At 38.0% G+C, this 17,239-nt stretch overlaps 1 protein-coding gene across 1 annotated transcript; it reads right to left on the bottom strand.

The window, feature by feature from the left end:
• Positions 1 to 10,071: 10,071 nt before the first annotated feature.
• On the bottom strand, positions 10,072 to 16,954 carry LOC117431490 (stanniocalcin-2-like). The gene is made up of 4 exons (XM_034052440.3): positions 16,289 to 16,954; positions 13,802 to 13,944; positions 12,969 to 13,180; positions 10,072 to 10,953 (listed from the first exon to the last, which is right to left on the bottom strand). Exons 1-4 carry the CDS (start codon positions 16,446 to 16,448, stop codon positions 10,536 to 10,538), a joined length of 933 nt encoding a protein of 310 aa, XP_033908331.1. The 5' UTR covers positions 16,449 to 16,954; the 3' UTR covers positions 10,072 to 10,535.
• Positions 16,955 to 17,239: the final 285 nt, after the last annotated feature.

Raw genomic sequence — 17,239 nt, forward strand, 5'->3', positions numbered from 1 at the left:
TTCAAAACATAACTACAAACTTAGACGAAACTACTGGAAATTATTTTACGTTTCTTCCGCATTTATAAACAGATAGTGCTTCCCTTTTTTTTAGGAATCCATCTTTTATTCACGTCTCTAAACATACTCTACCCAAGTTTACGAGAGCGTAAACTTGGGTAGAGTATGTATCGGTGTATTTAACATTTGTTAGCTGCACGATTTGTAAAACGGGTTATTATTCTACTTACTGAACTGTATGGCCTGCGTATTTTAAAAAGGGACAGAAAGCAGTTGGTTGTCAAATAACGTTGCGTTACTATTATATATTACAAAAAAGAATGCATTAACAAACTGTACAAACTGCTAAAGGTCAGCTACACAAACCCTTACACTGCGTGTGCTGTATAGCGTTGTGTCATTTGTTACAACTTGTCTTTCTTCAGCACATTTTCCAGTGCAGATAAAGAGATAGATAGTGATTCTTAAAAAACTTCCTGTTGCGAGTAGTGTGGTGTGTATTATCGGTGTGAGAAGCTGAAATCTGCTGTGGTATTTTATCTCGACTTGTCTACGGTGGTTCCTACCCCAAGTGTAGCCCGGACAGACGCCACGCGCATTAGGACCAAGACTGGTGTCTTTCTGCCCTCTTCAGCCCTTGTCAATCACACTGTCCAGTCGCTGCGTTTGCTCTTTAATGTCAAACCATTGCAATTAGCCTAATGGAAGCTAATAAACGCCAATACAAATCCACAGTAAGAGTGGTAAACGGCATTGCAGCTCCTGTATGCATTCAGGCGTAGAGTAATTGATAGCATGCCTGACACTGATTTGGTTTATGGACTATATTCATAACAAACATCATGGTGCTGTTTGCACAAGGGGGGGATAATAATTGCCAGGTCTTAGAAATGCAAATTGCATAGGGGTTTATTATTTAGGGTAAAGTTTATATGCAACTGACGAATTATAAATTAACTGATAGGCCTGTATTAAAAAAAAAAAAAAAAAAAAAAAAAAAGCATCTGTGGTTTGCAGCGTAAAAATGAAAAACAAACTGCTACTCTTACATAACTACTAAGATGCTCGTAGAAGTCAAATTAATCTTGTGACGTCGGTTAATGTGTAATTATTCTAGCCAATAGGGATATAGATTTACTTTTGCGATAGAATTATTTTCTTGTACAATACATTTTTATTGTATTTTTCAAAAGTCATAAGCAACTTATATATTGGTAGAAATAATCTAATAATAATAATAATAATAATAATAATAATAATAATAATAATAATAATAATAATAATATTTAACACATTTTATTATCGCATCACATTTTCCTGAACAAACGTTAATCACTCCGTTAAATACATTAAAAAAAAAACATGTTACATTATCTGCGCAAGACAGATATTATTATCCATTTATAAAGCTTTTCGAAAGAGCGCTTTTTCCCCCTTTAATGCAATTAAAGCATTCTCTGGTGTATAGTATATGTTTTTCTATGGTGTTTAAAGTGTTGATACGGTAACAGTTTTTTTTTTCTTTCTGCTTTATAAATATGACAGATATCAATTAGATTATTATCGATGCTCCCAAAATAATTACCGTAAATTGAAACATCAAATGGGAGAGAAATATATGCCTTCCATAAAGGAAGTCATTTTTAGTTCTATTAAAAAAGTCTGATCCTTGCTGGCTGGTTTTACATGACACACAGCACAGAGGGCAATATTTGGTAAGGCGATAGCTGTTAATCTTTGAATAATGTATGTTCAGTATTAGCAGTTGTTGGATATTGCCCAGAGAAACCTTGAAGAAAAACAAGATACAAATAAAATTACACCAGATGATTCCTGTCACATTTATTTTCCTTTACAAGGCTATCCACCAGGGCTATCTAGTACAGACTTGTATTTAGCAATTGCCTGCTGTGAGACAGCAGACAACACGTGCAGCAATGGAGTTTTTAAAACTCATTACAATGCTGTATTAACAGTCATGTTGCATTGTAGATTTCAAGAGGACATTGGACTTGTCCTTGACCCGGCGTCCAATTTGAACATTTGCTTTGGAGCTTCGCACTTTCATCAATCAGAAATCTATAGAGATAAAACTACTGTCACCCAAGTGACATGACAGACACCAGCATAATGACATTTATTGTCCAGGCAAGTGTTTAATTACCGGTACTGTTGATTGTTGCTGATATAATGCACACCTTCAGCCCCAGTATTGATAATAATCAAATAACCTATAAACACTGTTATTGTGTTAACAAACAAACAAACAAAAGATTCAGACAAGACACATTATCGGAGCCATTGCGGCTGATGCCAGTGAAACAAGCTGGGAGTCAATGCTTGAATAGCAACAGCAAGGAATGAGTTTATTGTAAACATGGCATCTTATTCTGTGGCTCTTAAAGTCTGTGTTTGACAAGCTTTCCATTTATGTTCTGCTGTGATTCGTCAATTCAGTTTACTCAAAACATAATTCACCTAATTGTTTTCAGAGTTTCTTCAGGAGAAGGTACTCCGAAGGGAGAATGGGATGACCCTCTGTGAGTCTGATAGCTTCTTGGATTACAAGAGACATTGTTTTAGGTTTACCCGTAGCGTAACACCTTTTGGGGATTGGGTAACACCTCCAGGGTCACACCAGGTAAAGTACAACCCCAGCCCTCTTCTCACTGTGGCATCACATCCTTAAATAAGCCCCAAGATTGTGTGCTTTACATGGATATCATCTAGTGCACATTAAACAAACCCAACACAGTTTTCAAACCCAACCTTTTAAACAGCTAACCCACTCTAATCTGCTGACCAACACCATCAGTATCACTAGTTGTGGTGCTTGAGTCTGACAATCAGATATCCCAATTTAGCACAACAGCCAGTGATAGCATACTGCCTGGGGACAGAGTGGGAATTAGGTCGCTTCAGGAAAAAAAAAACACAGAAAGATTTGCTCTGTTCCCTTCTTGTCCTGCAGCGTTGGATGGGAGTGATCAGTCCCTCTTGATGTCTTTAACAAGAGAAAAGTACTTAAGGATGCAAGTCCCTGTCACTGATCCACGACTTAAACCCAGATAAAAGTAACACACTAAATCTCCCAAAGAGACCGTGTCTTACACTGAAGCCTTCTTTAAACTGTGCCAAGAAAAGAAACGAGATCAGAGGAGGGTATTGATCCTAGTGCCCTAAGTAATTCTGCACATCTTGTGCTGAAAAATTGGACATGCAAGTTGTAAAAACCAAAAGGCAGCCTCAAAACCAGAATCACCAGGGCAACAAGTGGGAGTGTGGCAGAAGAAGCTACGGTAAAAGAGAAAATCTGACATGTTCAGTGTTTTGGACACTCTAATAGGAATATAAAAAATGCAAATAATTGGGTTGAGTTTTTACCATTTTCCCTATTAGTTAATTGTGATATTAATTTTCAGTTTGTTTCATGATTGGTTTCTGCTAAAACCCATTCTTGGTGACCCACAATTGAAATGATTGTTTCCATTATGATGCTCATGCTTGGGAATGGTGGTGATATGCAGAGATAGCCTGTGATGTCGTTTCCTGTTCTGAGCCATACTACGCGGGTTCAGCCTGCACTCTGAGTGGGGAGGGCTGGTGATGACCCCCTGTGAGTCAAATAGCTTCCTGGATAACAAGAGATGTTTTCTTTTAGTCAGACTCTTAGTGTGCATGGCTCACAACCCCAGAGTCACATCAGGTGAAGTATAACCCCAGGTCTGTCCACAAACTACATCCATGATTTAGTGTTTTAAAATTGATTCAAAGGGAGGCAGTGTTTAGATTGAAAAAAAGCCTGACATATTTTAAAGAGAAAGGCACTTAGACGTGCAAGTCCTCCACACCTTAAGCCCAGATAAAAGTAACACATTAAATCCTCCAAAGAGACAGTCTTACCCTTAAGCCGTCTTTAAACTACACGTCCTCTCCTGCCAAGAAAATAAAAAAAGAGATTAGAGTAGGGTATTGATCCTAGTGCCTGAAGTAATTGTGGGCATAATGCTGAAAAATAGGTCATGCAAATTGAAAATACCCAAAAAAAGCCTCCAAGCCAGAAGTAATAGCTTTGCTGTTATTATTATTATTTATTTATTTGGCAGATGCCAAATACATTAGTAGTGCAATGATGCATTAGCTGAGGATCCAGTAACACGGTGCTGAGGTCAGGCAAGACCAGTGCATAGTAGGAGGGGCAGATCAAGAGATCTACAAGTGTAGTTTAAACAGGGGGGGTCTTGAGGAGGCGGTGGAAGGCAGTGAGAGATGGAGCAGTCCTGAGGTTCTCCGGTAGCTGGTTCCACCACAGACATGTATCCAAAACACCATAATAAACTGTGTGCTTCTCCAGGACAGTACTGGTGTAAACCCAAGCTTGTGAAGGGAAGCTGCATTCATTGGGGACAGGTAGAAGTTGCCTGTGATATTTCCTTTTCTAGAGATCTTTTAGTTTCATCCTGCTTTAGAAATGATTGTCATCTGACCTGATTGCAGTATGCTCCTGGAGAACATGATCTGTCGCAGTAGAAACGATGGAAATATGAAATAAGAAGGCTCTAAATATAAAACAGCGACTCGCCTAACCTCCTTGCAAGAAAAATACAACGAAAAGAGCTTAAGCAGATGCACAGGTTTTAGAGCACCATTATTAAAAAGGTTTGTGACTAATGCTTTCCAGTATTTAAGATGTAATAATCACCCATCCAAAGCACCCAGTTCGACAATGACATAAAAACTGTTACAATACTGTTTATCTTGGTACGATTCATCACAGCGCAGGGTCGTATTGGACAATAAATACAACGAGATTTGTTTAGGTTCTCTGTGAGAACACATTTCCGTTAAGTAAGACAAATTGATCAAATAGCCTATACAGTACCCGGCCAGAAGAGATCTGATATCTGTCAGCATGAACACTCCCCAGACAGTGGTCTGGGTGGATCAAGTGTCCTGAGCCGTGTGTGGCATTTCAGCTCTGCAGGAATACAAAGGAAACACGTATTGTCGGTCAGGCTGTTCTGTGGTGGAACAGGACTGAGTAATTCTGTATGTGAAACAAAACAAAGGTGAAAAAAAGACTAACCCAAATCTGTGAATTCATAACCCCATAAGGAAAGAACAAGAAATCCACACTAATCCAGTAACTTTTCGTATAGTCTTTTGTTTTTCTTTATCACTGACAGTAACTTGTGCTAGGATTATATTTTAATTAAGGCATGCTTTTCTAAAAAAAAAATACCAATTTACAAAAACTACAAATATTTAATCACAGCACTGCATAAAATGCACTTCATTGTTTTGTTTTTTGCTACTTTTTAAAAGTGGGGTTCAAAGCATGATTTCCTAATTTTAACCCCAATTTTTTTACTGAATGCCGCGTACAATTATGAGACCACAGTATGAAACATGAGAATGACTTCTCGGCTCCAAAACCAGAATATCTTCTAACATAATTAAACAGGCCTTTTCTACATTCAGAGGAAATGGTGCAAGAAACACACTTTGAAAAATAACGTTGCTCAATTTGTTTTTAAAGCGTGACACAGTGACAAACCAGAATTTAGTTTGACCTTTTTGAAATACACTTTCGATGACCTGCCCTATTAAATTTTAATTACGGCGTTAATATCCTTATGACATCTTTATTAAAGTACCAAAAATGAAAAACTATGACAACTGTGTGTGATTATAAAACAGTAACACTGCATTAAAAAAACAGCTATCTGAAGCACCGTTTTTTTTTTTTTGTATTGTCATTTAAAATTGAATCCTATTCTTTTTGCCTGTTGAGCTCCTGAAAATGTGATAACAACCGAACAAATGTTTTTGGTCTTTCTTTTGCCCTCATTCTCATTCTTTGAGAGTATTCCCTGAGCTCTACTGGCTCACACGCTAGCCAGCTCGTCCAGTCCAAGGACACTGGAGTTCTTAGAAGTGACTGCTTTAAAAGAAAACCCTTCTGCTAACCCCTCTCTGCTTATTCCCTGCCATATGTCCATTCGCATGAGACCACTGTATTTGAGATACCTTTACAGTGCCTGTTGTAATTATTTGATTCTTTTATGAAAAACATGTCAAGCGAATTACAGTACCCCAGCACTGCACAGAACCAGAACCGCTTCACATGTGTTTAACATTACGGTTACCGTGGGCTGTGTGTTTATCATACGCTGTTGTTTGTGTGTGTGTGTGTGTGTGTGTTTCGGCAACTTGGGTATATAGAGTAGCTAGAGAACTTAAAACCATTTCCTGGTTTTCAATCTCTGTCTATATTGCCCACGTCTTTATGAAGTCAAACAGACTCCCACCTTTCCTTATTTATACACACATCCCAGCTGTAGCTCATATGTGCTAATCCCATAACACAGTATCCGACTTTGAGCAAATCCTTCCAGTACTTATACAAATGATTGGGGTTAACTGATATAGACATGGAGGCCACCTTTTAAAAACAGTGGGACATTATCAGACTGAATGTCATATTAACTAGGCTTTTTTTTTTTTTTGACGATAACATGGTGCAAAGTTTGCCCTGGTACAAATGGTAAGATGACACGTTTATACAACCTTCAATGATCAAGCTGTGCAAAAGAATCTTTGGGGACACATAAATTGATGCATTCCATGGAACAATTGGAATTGGTGCTCTTGTCTTTTGAGAGAGAACCAAACTGAGACTTTCAAGCATTGTAATTGCATAGCCCTAAGAATTCAAACATAACCCAAGCTTTCACACTCTTATTCAACCGATGTGCCTGCAGACCAGACGAATGTTACTGTACAGTGTTTAATCACTCCATATATTTAAAGGTTCAAGGAGAAAATGTTCCCCAGTTGGATAATTAGACCGATTGAAGCTTTTTGCCTGCGTCACTAGTTTTGTCTATGAGATAATTTAGCTGATGTTTCGGCTGTTCCGTCTCCGGAAAAAACCAATCTTATTGGACTGTTAGTTAAAGCAATAATTCTCTTCAGATGTACGTCAGTGGTCTGTATCAGTACATACATATACCAAAACCCTTTGCATCTACTGTACCTTGATGCTTCGGGAAGCCAGCACAGGCTTCCTCAGTTAGCACACAGTGAGTAAGAGAATAACCAATTCCTTTTTATCTTTGTGAACATATAACATCTTTGCGATTTAAATAAATAAATAAATAAATAAATAAATAAATATAATTATAATAATAATAATAATAATAATAATAATAATAATAATAATAATAATAATAATAATAATAATAATAATAATAATAATAATAATAATATGACATTTAATAGGCTGTGTGGTCCAGTGGTTAAAGAAACAGGCTTCTAACCAGGAGGTCCCCGGTTCAAATCCCACCTCAGCCACTGACTCATTGTGTGACCCTGAGCAAGTCACTTAACCTCCTTGTGCTCCGTCTTTCGGGTGAGACGTAGTTGTAAATTACTTTGCAGCTGATGCATAGTTCACACCCCCTAGTCTATGTAAGTCGCCTTGCATAAAGGCGTCTGCTAAATAAACAAATAATAATAACACTACAGAATATACAGCACGTGTTATTTTCAAAGAAGCCTGCTGCTATTACAGAGTGCCAACACTAGAGGTCGTCACAGCTCTTGTTTCTATCAGCATTACCTGTCCAGTGCCCCGGAGACTGGGGACAATAATTCACACCAATCAAGCTTTTACACTCTGTGAATTTACTACTGATATTGGTATAAATAACATATATTAAATGGTCATATATCCATGTTTGCCGACAACGTGTCACCCTGCAACCTGTGGATGATTCATCAGATTGGAGTGTCAGAGAGTTGTTCTATTGGCATATGACATCATTGTGAGAGGTATTTGCACATTTACAGTAAGTATACTCTTTGAGAGTCTGTTTTAATAATGGTTCTGATTATATTGAAGGGGAAGCCTCTAATGACATAACAAAACTGTGCCACACAATTCGGCACATCAAGTCTTAATGTAAAAAGCACAGGGCTGATTGAGGTGTCCAGGGCAGGTGTACACTGAGGTGTACTGACAGAGTTGAGGAGCATATCTTCAAACACACCAGTAGCCAATAGCATTGTCCCATAGCCCACACTTCTAATGAGCACTGCATTAATAGGCGTCACATTTTCATAAACATATATAAAAAATAAAAAATAAATGGGACTTAAATCATGTCCTTTGCTTCTATTTAAACAAACACAGCGTCTGGAACAGTTATCCTTCGGTTCCCTGCAACCATACAAACTGCAAGGTCAAAAGTCATGAGTTGACATTTTCTTCCAAATCTTTTTGAAGACCAGAGTACTACCAGGACAAGGGGAAAGAGTTAAAGAGCCAGCAGCACAATTTACAGAACAATATCTAGCACAGCCCAGGTGATGTCATCGCTGTTCCCAGTGCCTCTGCTCTTTACTTTTACAGGGTTATTACATCATATATATATTTGTAGTGTATGTTCTGACCACACTTGTACTCTATTCAGAGTGCCAGTCTGGCTGAATTCATAGCAGTCTGTGACTGCTTTATGTGTGTTCATGTGCACCAGGGATGTGGTTGAGAGCATTTGATCTCACACGTCAGACCTGCACAGAGAGCCCCTCATTGTGACAGACTGGCCTGGAGGGGGTCCAAGCATAAAGATGGTACTTCAGCTACACAAGATTTCACTTTGCAGATCTTTTCTGTGCCTTAAACTGCAGATTCATGTTACCTCCAATAGCATTCACATGCTTTCCAATGGGATGTGCTTGGAATAACATCCAGCTTATACATTCTTTGGTAGTTTTTTTTATTATTCTTTACGGTATACTATACTAGTAACTCTGTAATACTGGTCACAAACCAATAAAAAAAAAACAAAAAAAAAAACACTGGATTTTTTCAATAAAGACCAATTATATACTGCGTCCAAAGTGCCAAAAACTGTAGAATGTATATGTATATTCTACGCTGTCCAGATCTAAATAAGATACAGAAATATATGTTGATAATTCAATACAAGTACAAATTAAACAAACTACTAAAGCTGGTTAGACATAAAGAAATAGTTTAATAAATAATGCATAACACCACTGTCAATAACATTATGGAATTGTATAAAATTATATTAAGTCGCTTAACAAAACTCACTAGTGGCATTAATATATACAACACAGGTAATGGAATATGATGGGATGGGCGCAATTCCAACAACTTATATAACGGACAAAAGAAACTGCAATAAATAGAAATGATACATATTTACAATATAGATAATAAATGGAATCAGTAGACAAACACATAAACCTTCACACAAAAGTTGTCACAAACAAAAATACCCACAAAACCCTGATTTTTTTTTTTTTTTTTAGTTGCTTGGTTAAATGCCTGGCTTTACAAAATAGCTAACTTATATAAAAGCACAAAATAGGAAGAAAATTTGAACGACCATAAGAATACCAGTAAGGCAGTTTCAAGTGTTAGCAGAAACACATTCCTGCCGTCTCCCAGCGGAATTCCAGGCCTTGGTAAATATTACATTTTGAATCACAGAACTCATGAAGTGCCTCGTGAAGGCATAGCCTAATTCCAGAAGCTGATCCATAGGTTACTTTACTTTGTCGGTATTGAACAGTAAAGACCTCTAGAGACACTTTATTCTGGTTTAGTTGGGACAGGGGGGTGTGGGGGTGCTACCAATTATACAAAAAACAACCTTGTTTTAATAAAAGAAAAAAAAGGTTTCAAGTAAAGTAATATGGAATATGTGTGCAGTTATGCTATACCTTTTGATGATTGTTTCCCTGAATTTGAAATGCCAAAAAAATAAATAAATATAACATTAAAATAAAAAAAAACTGGTTGGTTTCAATGACATTTGATAATGATGTATTGTTTGCAATTGATCGTGTTAATATCAGACAGCGACATAAGGGAGGGAAATGCCAGCGTAGAACTATTGTACTGAACTATTTTCAAACTCTTCCTCTGGCAAAAAATCAATTTTGTTTAATTGAGGCTTCTTATTTATGCCAGTACCCTTGTGTACTATATGTTATATGTGCCAAAACAGGACTAAAAACCAGTGCAAGTTGGTGTTCAATCAAGTATATAATTAATATACAAACAGATCTCAAGTTATATACTGACATAAAATATATGACACACATCTACTGACAAACCTGCACTATTCTAAAGAAACTTTTAACTTTAAGCAGCATTATTAACCTATCAATGCTTGGATACATATAGTTTCAAAAAAATGTAAAGGTAAAGAAGGAAATAAATAATAACAACAACAATAATAATAATAACAATAATAATCATAATCATAATATTATAATAATAGAAAGATGTTATATGATTTTAAAGAAAAGAGAATACAGTATCTGGAAATGGATTGAGAATAATCAGGCCATTCATAACGCACTGCACCACACATAACCTAAGCTTTCTGGTGTATGATTTTGGAATGTCCGTTGATGGGAAATCTGAGTTTTTGTGTTTAAAAAAAAAAAAAAAAAATGCTGAAAAGTTCTGGTGGAGTCTGCGTCTCTCTCCTTCACCTCCTGATGTCTGTTGTTAAAGGGTCTTCTTCATCTGCGATGTCGGTTTCCCCGCTGAGACGTCTTGAACTCTGACTGCTGGACCGAACTCGGGTGTGAGCGTTCAGGTGGACCTTGCTGCCTTTCTCTTTGTCTCCTCTGGAGGTCCTGGTGTGGTCTCGCTCGGGTTCAGGGTGCTGATGGCTCGGGTCAGCGGGGTCTCTACTGCCACTCTTATTGCTACCTTCTCCGTGCCTCTTCTCCGGGGCCCTGGTTGCTGCACTCTGCTCTCCCTGCTTGCTGAACGCACAGAAGCCCAAGCTGTCGCACAGAGCGCCCCAGTTCTGCTCACACTGGACACGCACGCTCCGGGTGATGGCCTCCTTCACCTCCTCCCCACAGCTCAGCAGGATGTTCACCAGCTCCACGTAAGGTCTGCAATTAAGAAAGAAACACACGTTGAATGATCTCGCAACACCTCGTTTTCAATGACCGTAATCAATCCAACACATGCACTGTAATTACAAAATATGTTACAAGCTTGTTACAATGTTGAAGACTTATCAGCGCTAAATGAACGTGGGGTTTTGCATGTGTGAACATTCTTTCAGAATTTAAATGAATAAACGGATGTACCGTATTACGCTAAAGAAACCTGGCACCCCGTCAAATTAAAGTAAGGGAAGAAACTGTCTTCTGTACAGAAGACTGTGTGCTATTTATTTCAGACATCATTAATGCATTGATTAAATAAAAAAAAGTATTATAGCTAGAGGCCTTTCCAGGTGAATGTTGGCATTGTGAATTAGTTTTGACTAACTGGGCAGTCTACAACAGTCATTAATAAAACAAGCTTATGAGTAAAAAACCAAGACAGATCCACTGCCCAAACTTTCATGATATCATAGGAGCAAGGTCTTAATCATTCAAACAAGAGACCACACTCTGAAGGAATGCTTGGTGGCCTAAACGTGGAGTGTGGTCCTGTTTCTGGAAGTGTCTCTTTTGGAGTGAGATGAAAATAAACACCAATATAAGATAAATAACTGGGTAATGGTGTGGTCTACCCTTTGAATGAAATAGGCCTATGGTTATAGGACCAGTCCAGAACTCCCAATAGCCCTCCACATACACTTACCACTTAACACTCTGCATACCAAGAAAAAGAAACCACACACTAGTTCTCAACCAGCAACCAGACCTTATAGTTTTACATTATCAAGAAATGCCACTGTGATTGTATGTCTGAAATTCAATTCTCTCTGAATTCAGTCTGTGCCGTGTGGCACCCTAGGCTGTAGTAGAAGTTTAACTGTAAGTCCTCCTTGAAGTTAATTTAACTTGAAGTGTTACTTCAACGCAACACATGTGGAGAACAACCACCTCAGTCAACATCTACAAGCAGTTACGTTTCTGGAGATATGTTCCAGACACGCGGCAGTTATCCCACGTCTTCTTTTGAAGGAAATTAACTAACTTCATTCGCTTGGGTTGTTTTGAATGTCTTGAGGGTGTTTTCCTTACAAATTCAATTACAGCAGTAACTGTGACATTTATTTTCCTCGCATGTCTACTTTGAGTTGAAGACTAACTGGGTTGCAGTGTGACTCTGAACCTAGATAGTTCTGAAAATGATGTAGGTGCAATACCAGTGGGTACCATACTGCTATTTTAAAACAGCATAATGCATCTCTGTTCTGTCTGTAAAATACAAAATTAGAGCTATTAGTGTCATGAAAAAGTAAATCACCATGACCTATATACAGTATGCACATGTCAAAATGTGAAAGTGAAATACAGACACTGTCCTATACCCACAGATTCTAATACTCTCAATAACTTGTGCTACAAATGTCAAAACCACCAGGTTAATGCATGAATAGTTATCATAGTTATGGCAGAAAAGGTATAGGTATTTAAAGAATTCAGCAATGAATAAATGGTGCTGCCAGCCAATGAGACAGAATGTGTTGTAATGAAAGCCCTGTATTCAGATGGGGTGCTCAACCTGATTTCACTCTGATAACAGCTGCCTTTCTGTTTCAGCTCATTATTTTCCTTACCGGTATTCATTTCACAAAGAGAACTGAAAATCAGAGCTGGAATATAGGTACAGTCATACCTGCTTACATGGCTGCTCAAGGACTACGGATTTACCAACATTATTATTATTATTATTTATTTCTTAGCAGACGCCCTTACCCAGGGCGACTTACAATGGTTACAAGATATCACATTATTTTTTTTACATACAATTACCCATTTATACAGTTGGGTTTTTACTGGAGCAATCTAGGTAAAGTACCTTGCTCAAGGGTACAACAGCAGTGTCCCCACCGGGGATTGAACCCACGACCCTCCGGTCAAGAGTCCAGAGCCCTAACCACTACTCCACACTGCTGCATGCTCACTTGTATTCTAAACATTCAAGAGGTAAGTCAGAAGCCTACCCCTTCAGAATGAGGTCTTGAAAGTGGATCATCTCGACCATGACAATGACGTTCTCCTTCGCTGCTGAGCACAGGTTATGCTTGAGGTAGCACTCTTTCTGCAGCTGAACCACCATCTCCTTGATAGCCAGGCACTTGCGGCTGATGCAGCTAAATTTTTGTCTCAGACCATGAGCCATGCATTTGAGCGCGTCTTTGATAAATGACTTACCCTGGGAAGATAAAAAAAAAATGCAATTCAATTCATACTTTCCATTTTTGTCAACAGCAAAGATTTTCACTATGGTCTCACTTGGCATGGCTCGGCAGCCTCCCTGTGGCTTGAAAGGTGCACTGGAAGGCTCATGATACCCAGCATTCCTGATGGAACAAGCTGTACTGTGAACTGCTGGAGCTGCTAAGCGAGTATGAGTGCAGGGTCTTTATTGACTGCTAGAAGCACAAAACTCTGCAGTGTATGAAACATATAACATTTAGCTGTTAGATAGACAGAACGCTACAGCTGCAAGCTGCAACCAGAAAAAACAAAGACCACTGTTTCAAGCCACCTAAGCGGCACAGATGTGGTCCAGTAGCAGCTAGCAACTGACTGGGGAAGATGACAGCTGCAGAGGACAGTGACACCTAAAAAGGAATCAATGAATATGCACAAAAAGTTGAGCATCATGTTTTTTTTTCTGCCTTGTAACTTGGCATAGCTTATACTGCACCCAACCGTAGCTGCTGTATGAAACACGTTAGCTTTTATCTTATTACAATGTATACTTTGTGGTCTGTGCCATGCAATTATCAATTCTCCCTAATAACATCTAAACAAAGTAATAAATGCTTACCTGTGCATCAAACTTTCCTGCATTGTGGAGAAAATTCATGCATATCTCATGCAGTCCTTGGATTTCGCAGGAGTTGTTTTCAAAACACTCAAAAACGCCACATCCAACGTCGCCAGCACTGACCAGGCAGTGTTGTATCTCAGCTAGAAAGAAGGACAGGAGGGTTGCAATTAGATACTCACCAATACATTCAAACTCATACCTTTCACGTAAGGCTGTTCATTTGAGGACTTGTGGGATTCATATCATGAACTTGGATTAGACTGCCACCATGTATTGTAAAGTCAGACAGTTTTATTCCTATAACAAGGCACTTACCTAGTTATTTATCCGTGATTATATCTGAGCACATCAACAGATTATCCCAACCCCAGAGCCAGAAGGTAATTTATATTCAGCATGATATAGCACTGTGTAAGTAACATAACTAAATTCAAACATATATGAATTGGAATGTAACTTCAGAATCTATACACTTCTATTTCATGTAACTAAACAAATTTTGTGTGACAGATTTTGTTCACCTTTATAACGACTTTGCTTTGCTGTCTTGTTTCAACGACGTCCAAGGCCCTCGAGAGCTGTTGCAGCTCAATACCGATACTACTTAACCACTAATTTCACAAACACGGTTGGTCGGAGAGAGATGAAGGCGTGAGGAAAGATCCTATCTGAAATGACATACACATGGCACCTGACGCCGTGTGTTCTCTGCTGTAGCCTACCGTTGTAACTGTGGTAAAATAAAAAAATAGCAACATAGACAACACTTGGATAAAAAACGTTTTTTGATACTTTTAATAAGATGCTGCTGTTCTACAGTACAGATATATGTCTTAAATTGATTATATATGGCGAAACGTTTAAAAAATATTACGCAACTTATTTAATTGTATATTTCTGTAGATGACATGTATTTTGAACTGATCTAAAGACAAGAGGATTGCAATACATTTCCATTGATAGTGTACGGCTGACATGAACTATTCAAGTGCCGTAAGAGAAACGTTGTAAGAACTTGTATATACAAGACCACAGATAAATTCAAATTAAGGACTTGGGAAATTGATTGTAAATCGTTGTAGGAGAGCTAATCAGTTTAATCACCACCGGATGACGGGGTGCTTGTATTTGTAAATGTGAATTTAAATAAGATTTCATTACATTTTATATAAATACAATAATAAATAAACCAAACTTGAGAAAAAAAAAAAACAGCTGTAAAAAAAAAAAAAAAAAAAAGGTTATAGTTTTTATTGTGCGCAAAAATATTCATTCTGAGCCTGGTGAAGAAACAGCCAATTTGCCAAAGTCCTAAAATAATCTCCAGAAAAAACGAAGAAACGTATTTAGGTATTTCACAATCGTTTAAAATAATGATTTTGTTTTAGGTTATAAATATATATTTTTACAGACAGGAGCAGAGTAAAATATCGGCCAAAAAAATTTGGATTTCTGGGCTGGCTTCTGGATTTAAAAAATCCTTCTAATCAACAAAACGGTCCTCTATGAACGAGAGTATAGAGTTTAGCTTTAATTTCTTCTGTGCTGGAAAATGAGCCGCTTTGCTTGTATTGGCATTTGAACGGGAATGTGCTTGGATCGCACGAGCTGGCCCCAACGTTCTGTGAACTGCACAGTGTTGTTCACATGTGGGAAGAGTCTCTAATGAGCAATCGTGCAGTTCGGCTCGTTTTGGTAGGGTTTGGAGACGGAACGCAAATGGTTACATCCTAATTCATTTGTTCACAAATGGATTCTGCGGGTTTTGGAACAGCTCCAGTTGGTGTAAGCCAAGGAGGATCTCTATAGACAATACAAAAGGGATCAAATCATGAGACGCGCACAGTTGTCCTTGGGTCATTGCACCATTTCGCATTGTATGAATTACACGAAAAAAAGTTCAGCCCACTTTCAAAGATTTTAAACTTGTAATACTGTGCCCTTATGTCATGTTGGGTATTGCGGATGAACTGTAGTCTGCAGATTCAGCCATCTATACAATCAACTGAACGTTTGACAAACTAATAGTTAATACATCAGATATTCGGCATTATTGATATTTCTTTTTAATACTGGCTTAGTAACTAGTACCATGGTTGTTTGGGAGAGTTTAGATGTATTTTAAAAAGATTACTGTGCCTTTAAGATAAGCAACCGTAACCGTAGCCTGTGCTATTATTAGTTTACTGAGATACTGAATGGCTTTCCTCGTGTATTTACAAGGCATCGGTTTTCTTTTATTACTATTTGTTTAAACTTAAGTGGCCAATGCAGATATGTTGTACAATATTTAGCATTTTTAAAGCGACACAAAGCTATTAGAAAACATCAATTTGCTCTTTGCAAAACACGTGTAAGCACATACAATACTTCCAGCAGCATCTTATGTCCCTGGCAGTCTATCGTTTAATATTAAATCCGAGTGAGCCACGCGCTACACTCACACATTTGAGCCGCATCAATGGTAAATTGCCGTAGCCTTACCTGTATTCTGCAGAGAAAGGCGTCCTTTTTGTTGGCTGGACAATTTTTCCCTGTCTTGCTGGTTATCTGGAAGATCTGTAACATCCATCGCCGCCACTTGATCAATGGCTGGGAAAATCAGCAGGATTGTTGCTAATGTAACCAACATTTCTGCTTGCATAGTTTAGATTTAAAACTAGCAGAATTTTAATTATTATTATATTTATTTTTTTTGTGTAGGTTTAATTTACCACTGCTTACATTAGCCAGCTGTGAGGTGGTCTCTGTTCAATATTGCTGAAAAGTGACTGGAACTGTAAGAGATGCTGCCTATATTTCCAAAGCTCTGGTGTCAGTTTGAATGAAGGAGTAAAGCAGGTGTTGTCATTCGGGGCTCCTGACCAATCACAAACAGAAGCATCCATATCCAAGTTTGAGGGGCGTGGCTGATCTGAAAGTTCTCCAGTCGGAAGATACTTACAGTCCAAACTTTCTCAGCTATGGTCAGAGGGCGGTGAACTTTTTACAAATGTTTGAATACAAGACTTCTTTGTTTGGTAATTTGATTGTCCAATAATGTGTTATAATGTGTAGTACATATACATTTGCTTATACATATAACAATATTTCATTAACACGAAGACTTCAATGCGCAACAATCCTTCCCTATGATTTGTTGCTCATTGTAAAAGTCTCGTTGCGATGCAGCCTTTATAAGGAAACAGTGAACTTTAGAAAACACAAATTGAAAAAAAAAAAATATGCCTTAGCATTATTAAGCGGAGTGACTTGTATTGTTGGAAGTAGTTGTACAATGTGCTAGTTCTCATCACATTCCTGTCGGCATGGTGTCTCAATCTTAGAATTATAGGTAATGCAAAACTTTTGGCCACAGCTGTATATACAGTACCACCTTGCTGCCAAATGTGTAACACTGTTCGTCAGATGCGGAGGTATTAAACGTTTAACCCC

Source organism: Acipenser ruthenus, chromosome 22, assembly GCF_902713425.1.
Source record: "Acipenser ruthenus chromosome 22, fAciRut3.2 maternal haplotype, whole genome shotgun sequence".
Lineage (NCBI taxonomy): Eukaryota > Metazoa > Chordata > Actinopteri > Acipenseriformes > Acipenseridae > Acipenser > Acipenser ruthenus.

Bases quoted from the DNA above. Each gene is read 5' to 3' on its own strand.
- LOC117431490 (XM_034052440.3), bottom strand. From the start codon at position 16,448: ATGCAAGCAGAAATGTTGGTTACATTAGCAACAATCCTGCTGATTTTC. The intron at 13,945-16,288 runs GTAAGGCTACGG...CCTTCTTTCTAG, and splicing joins CCTTTCTCTGCAGAATACAG to CTGAGATACAACACTGCCTG. The intron at 10,954-12,968 runs GTAGGCTTCTGA...TCTTAATTGCAG, and splicing joins CAAGACCTCATTCTGAAGGG to ACCTTACGTGGAGCTGGTGA.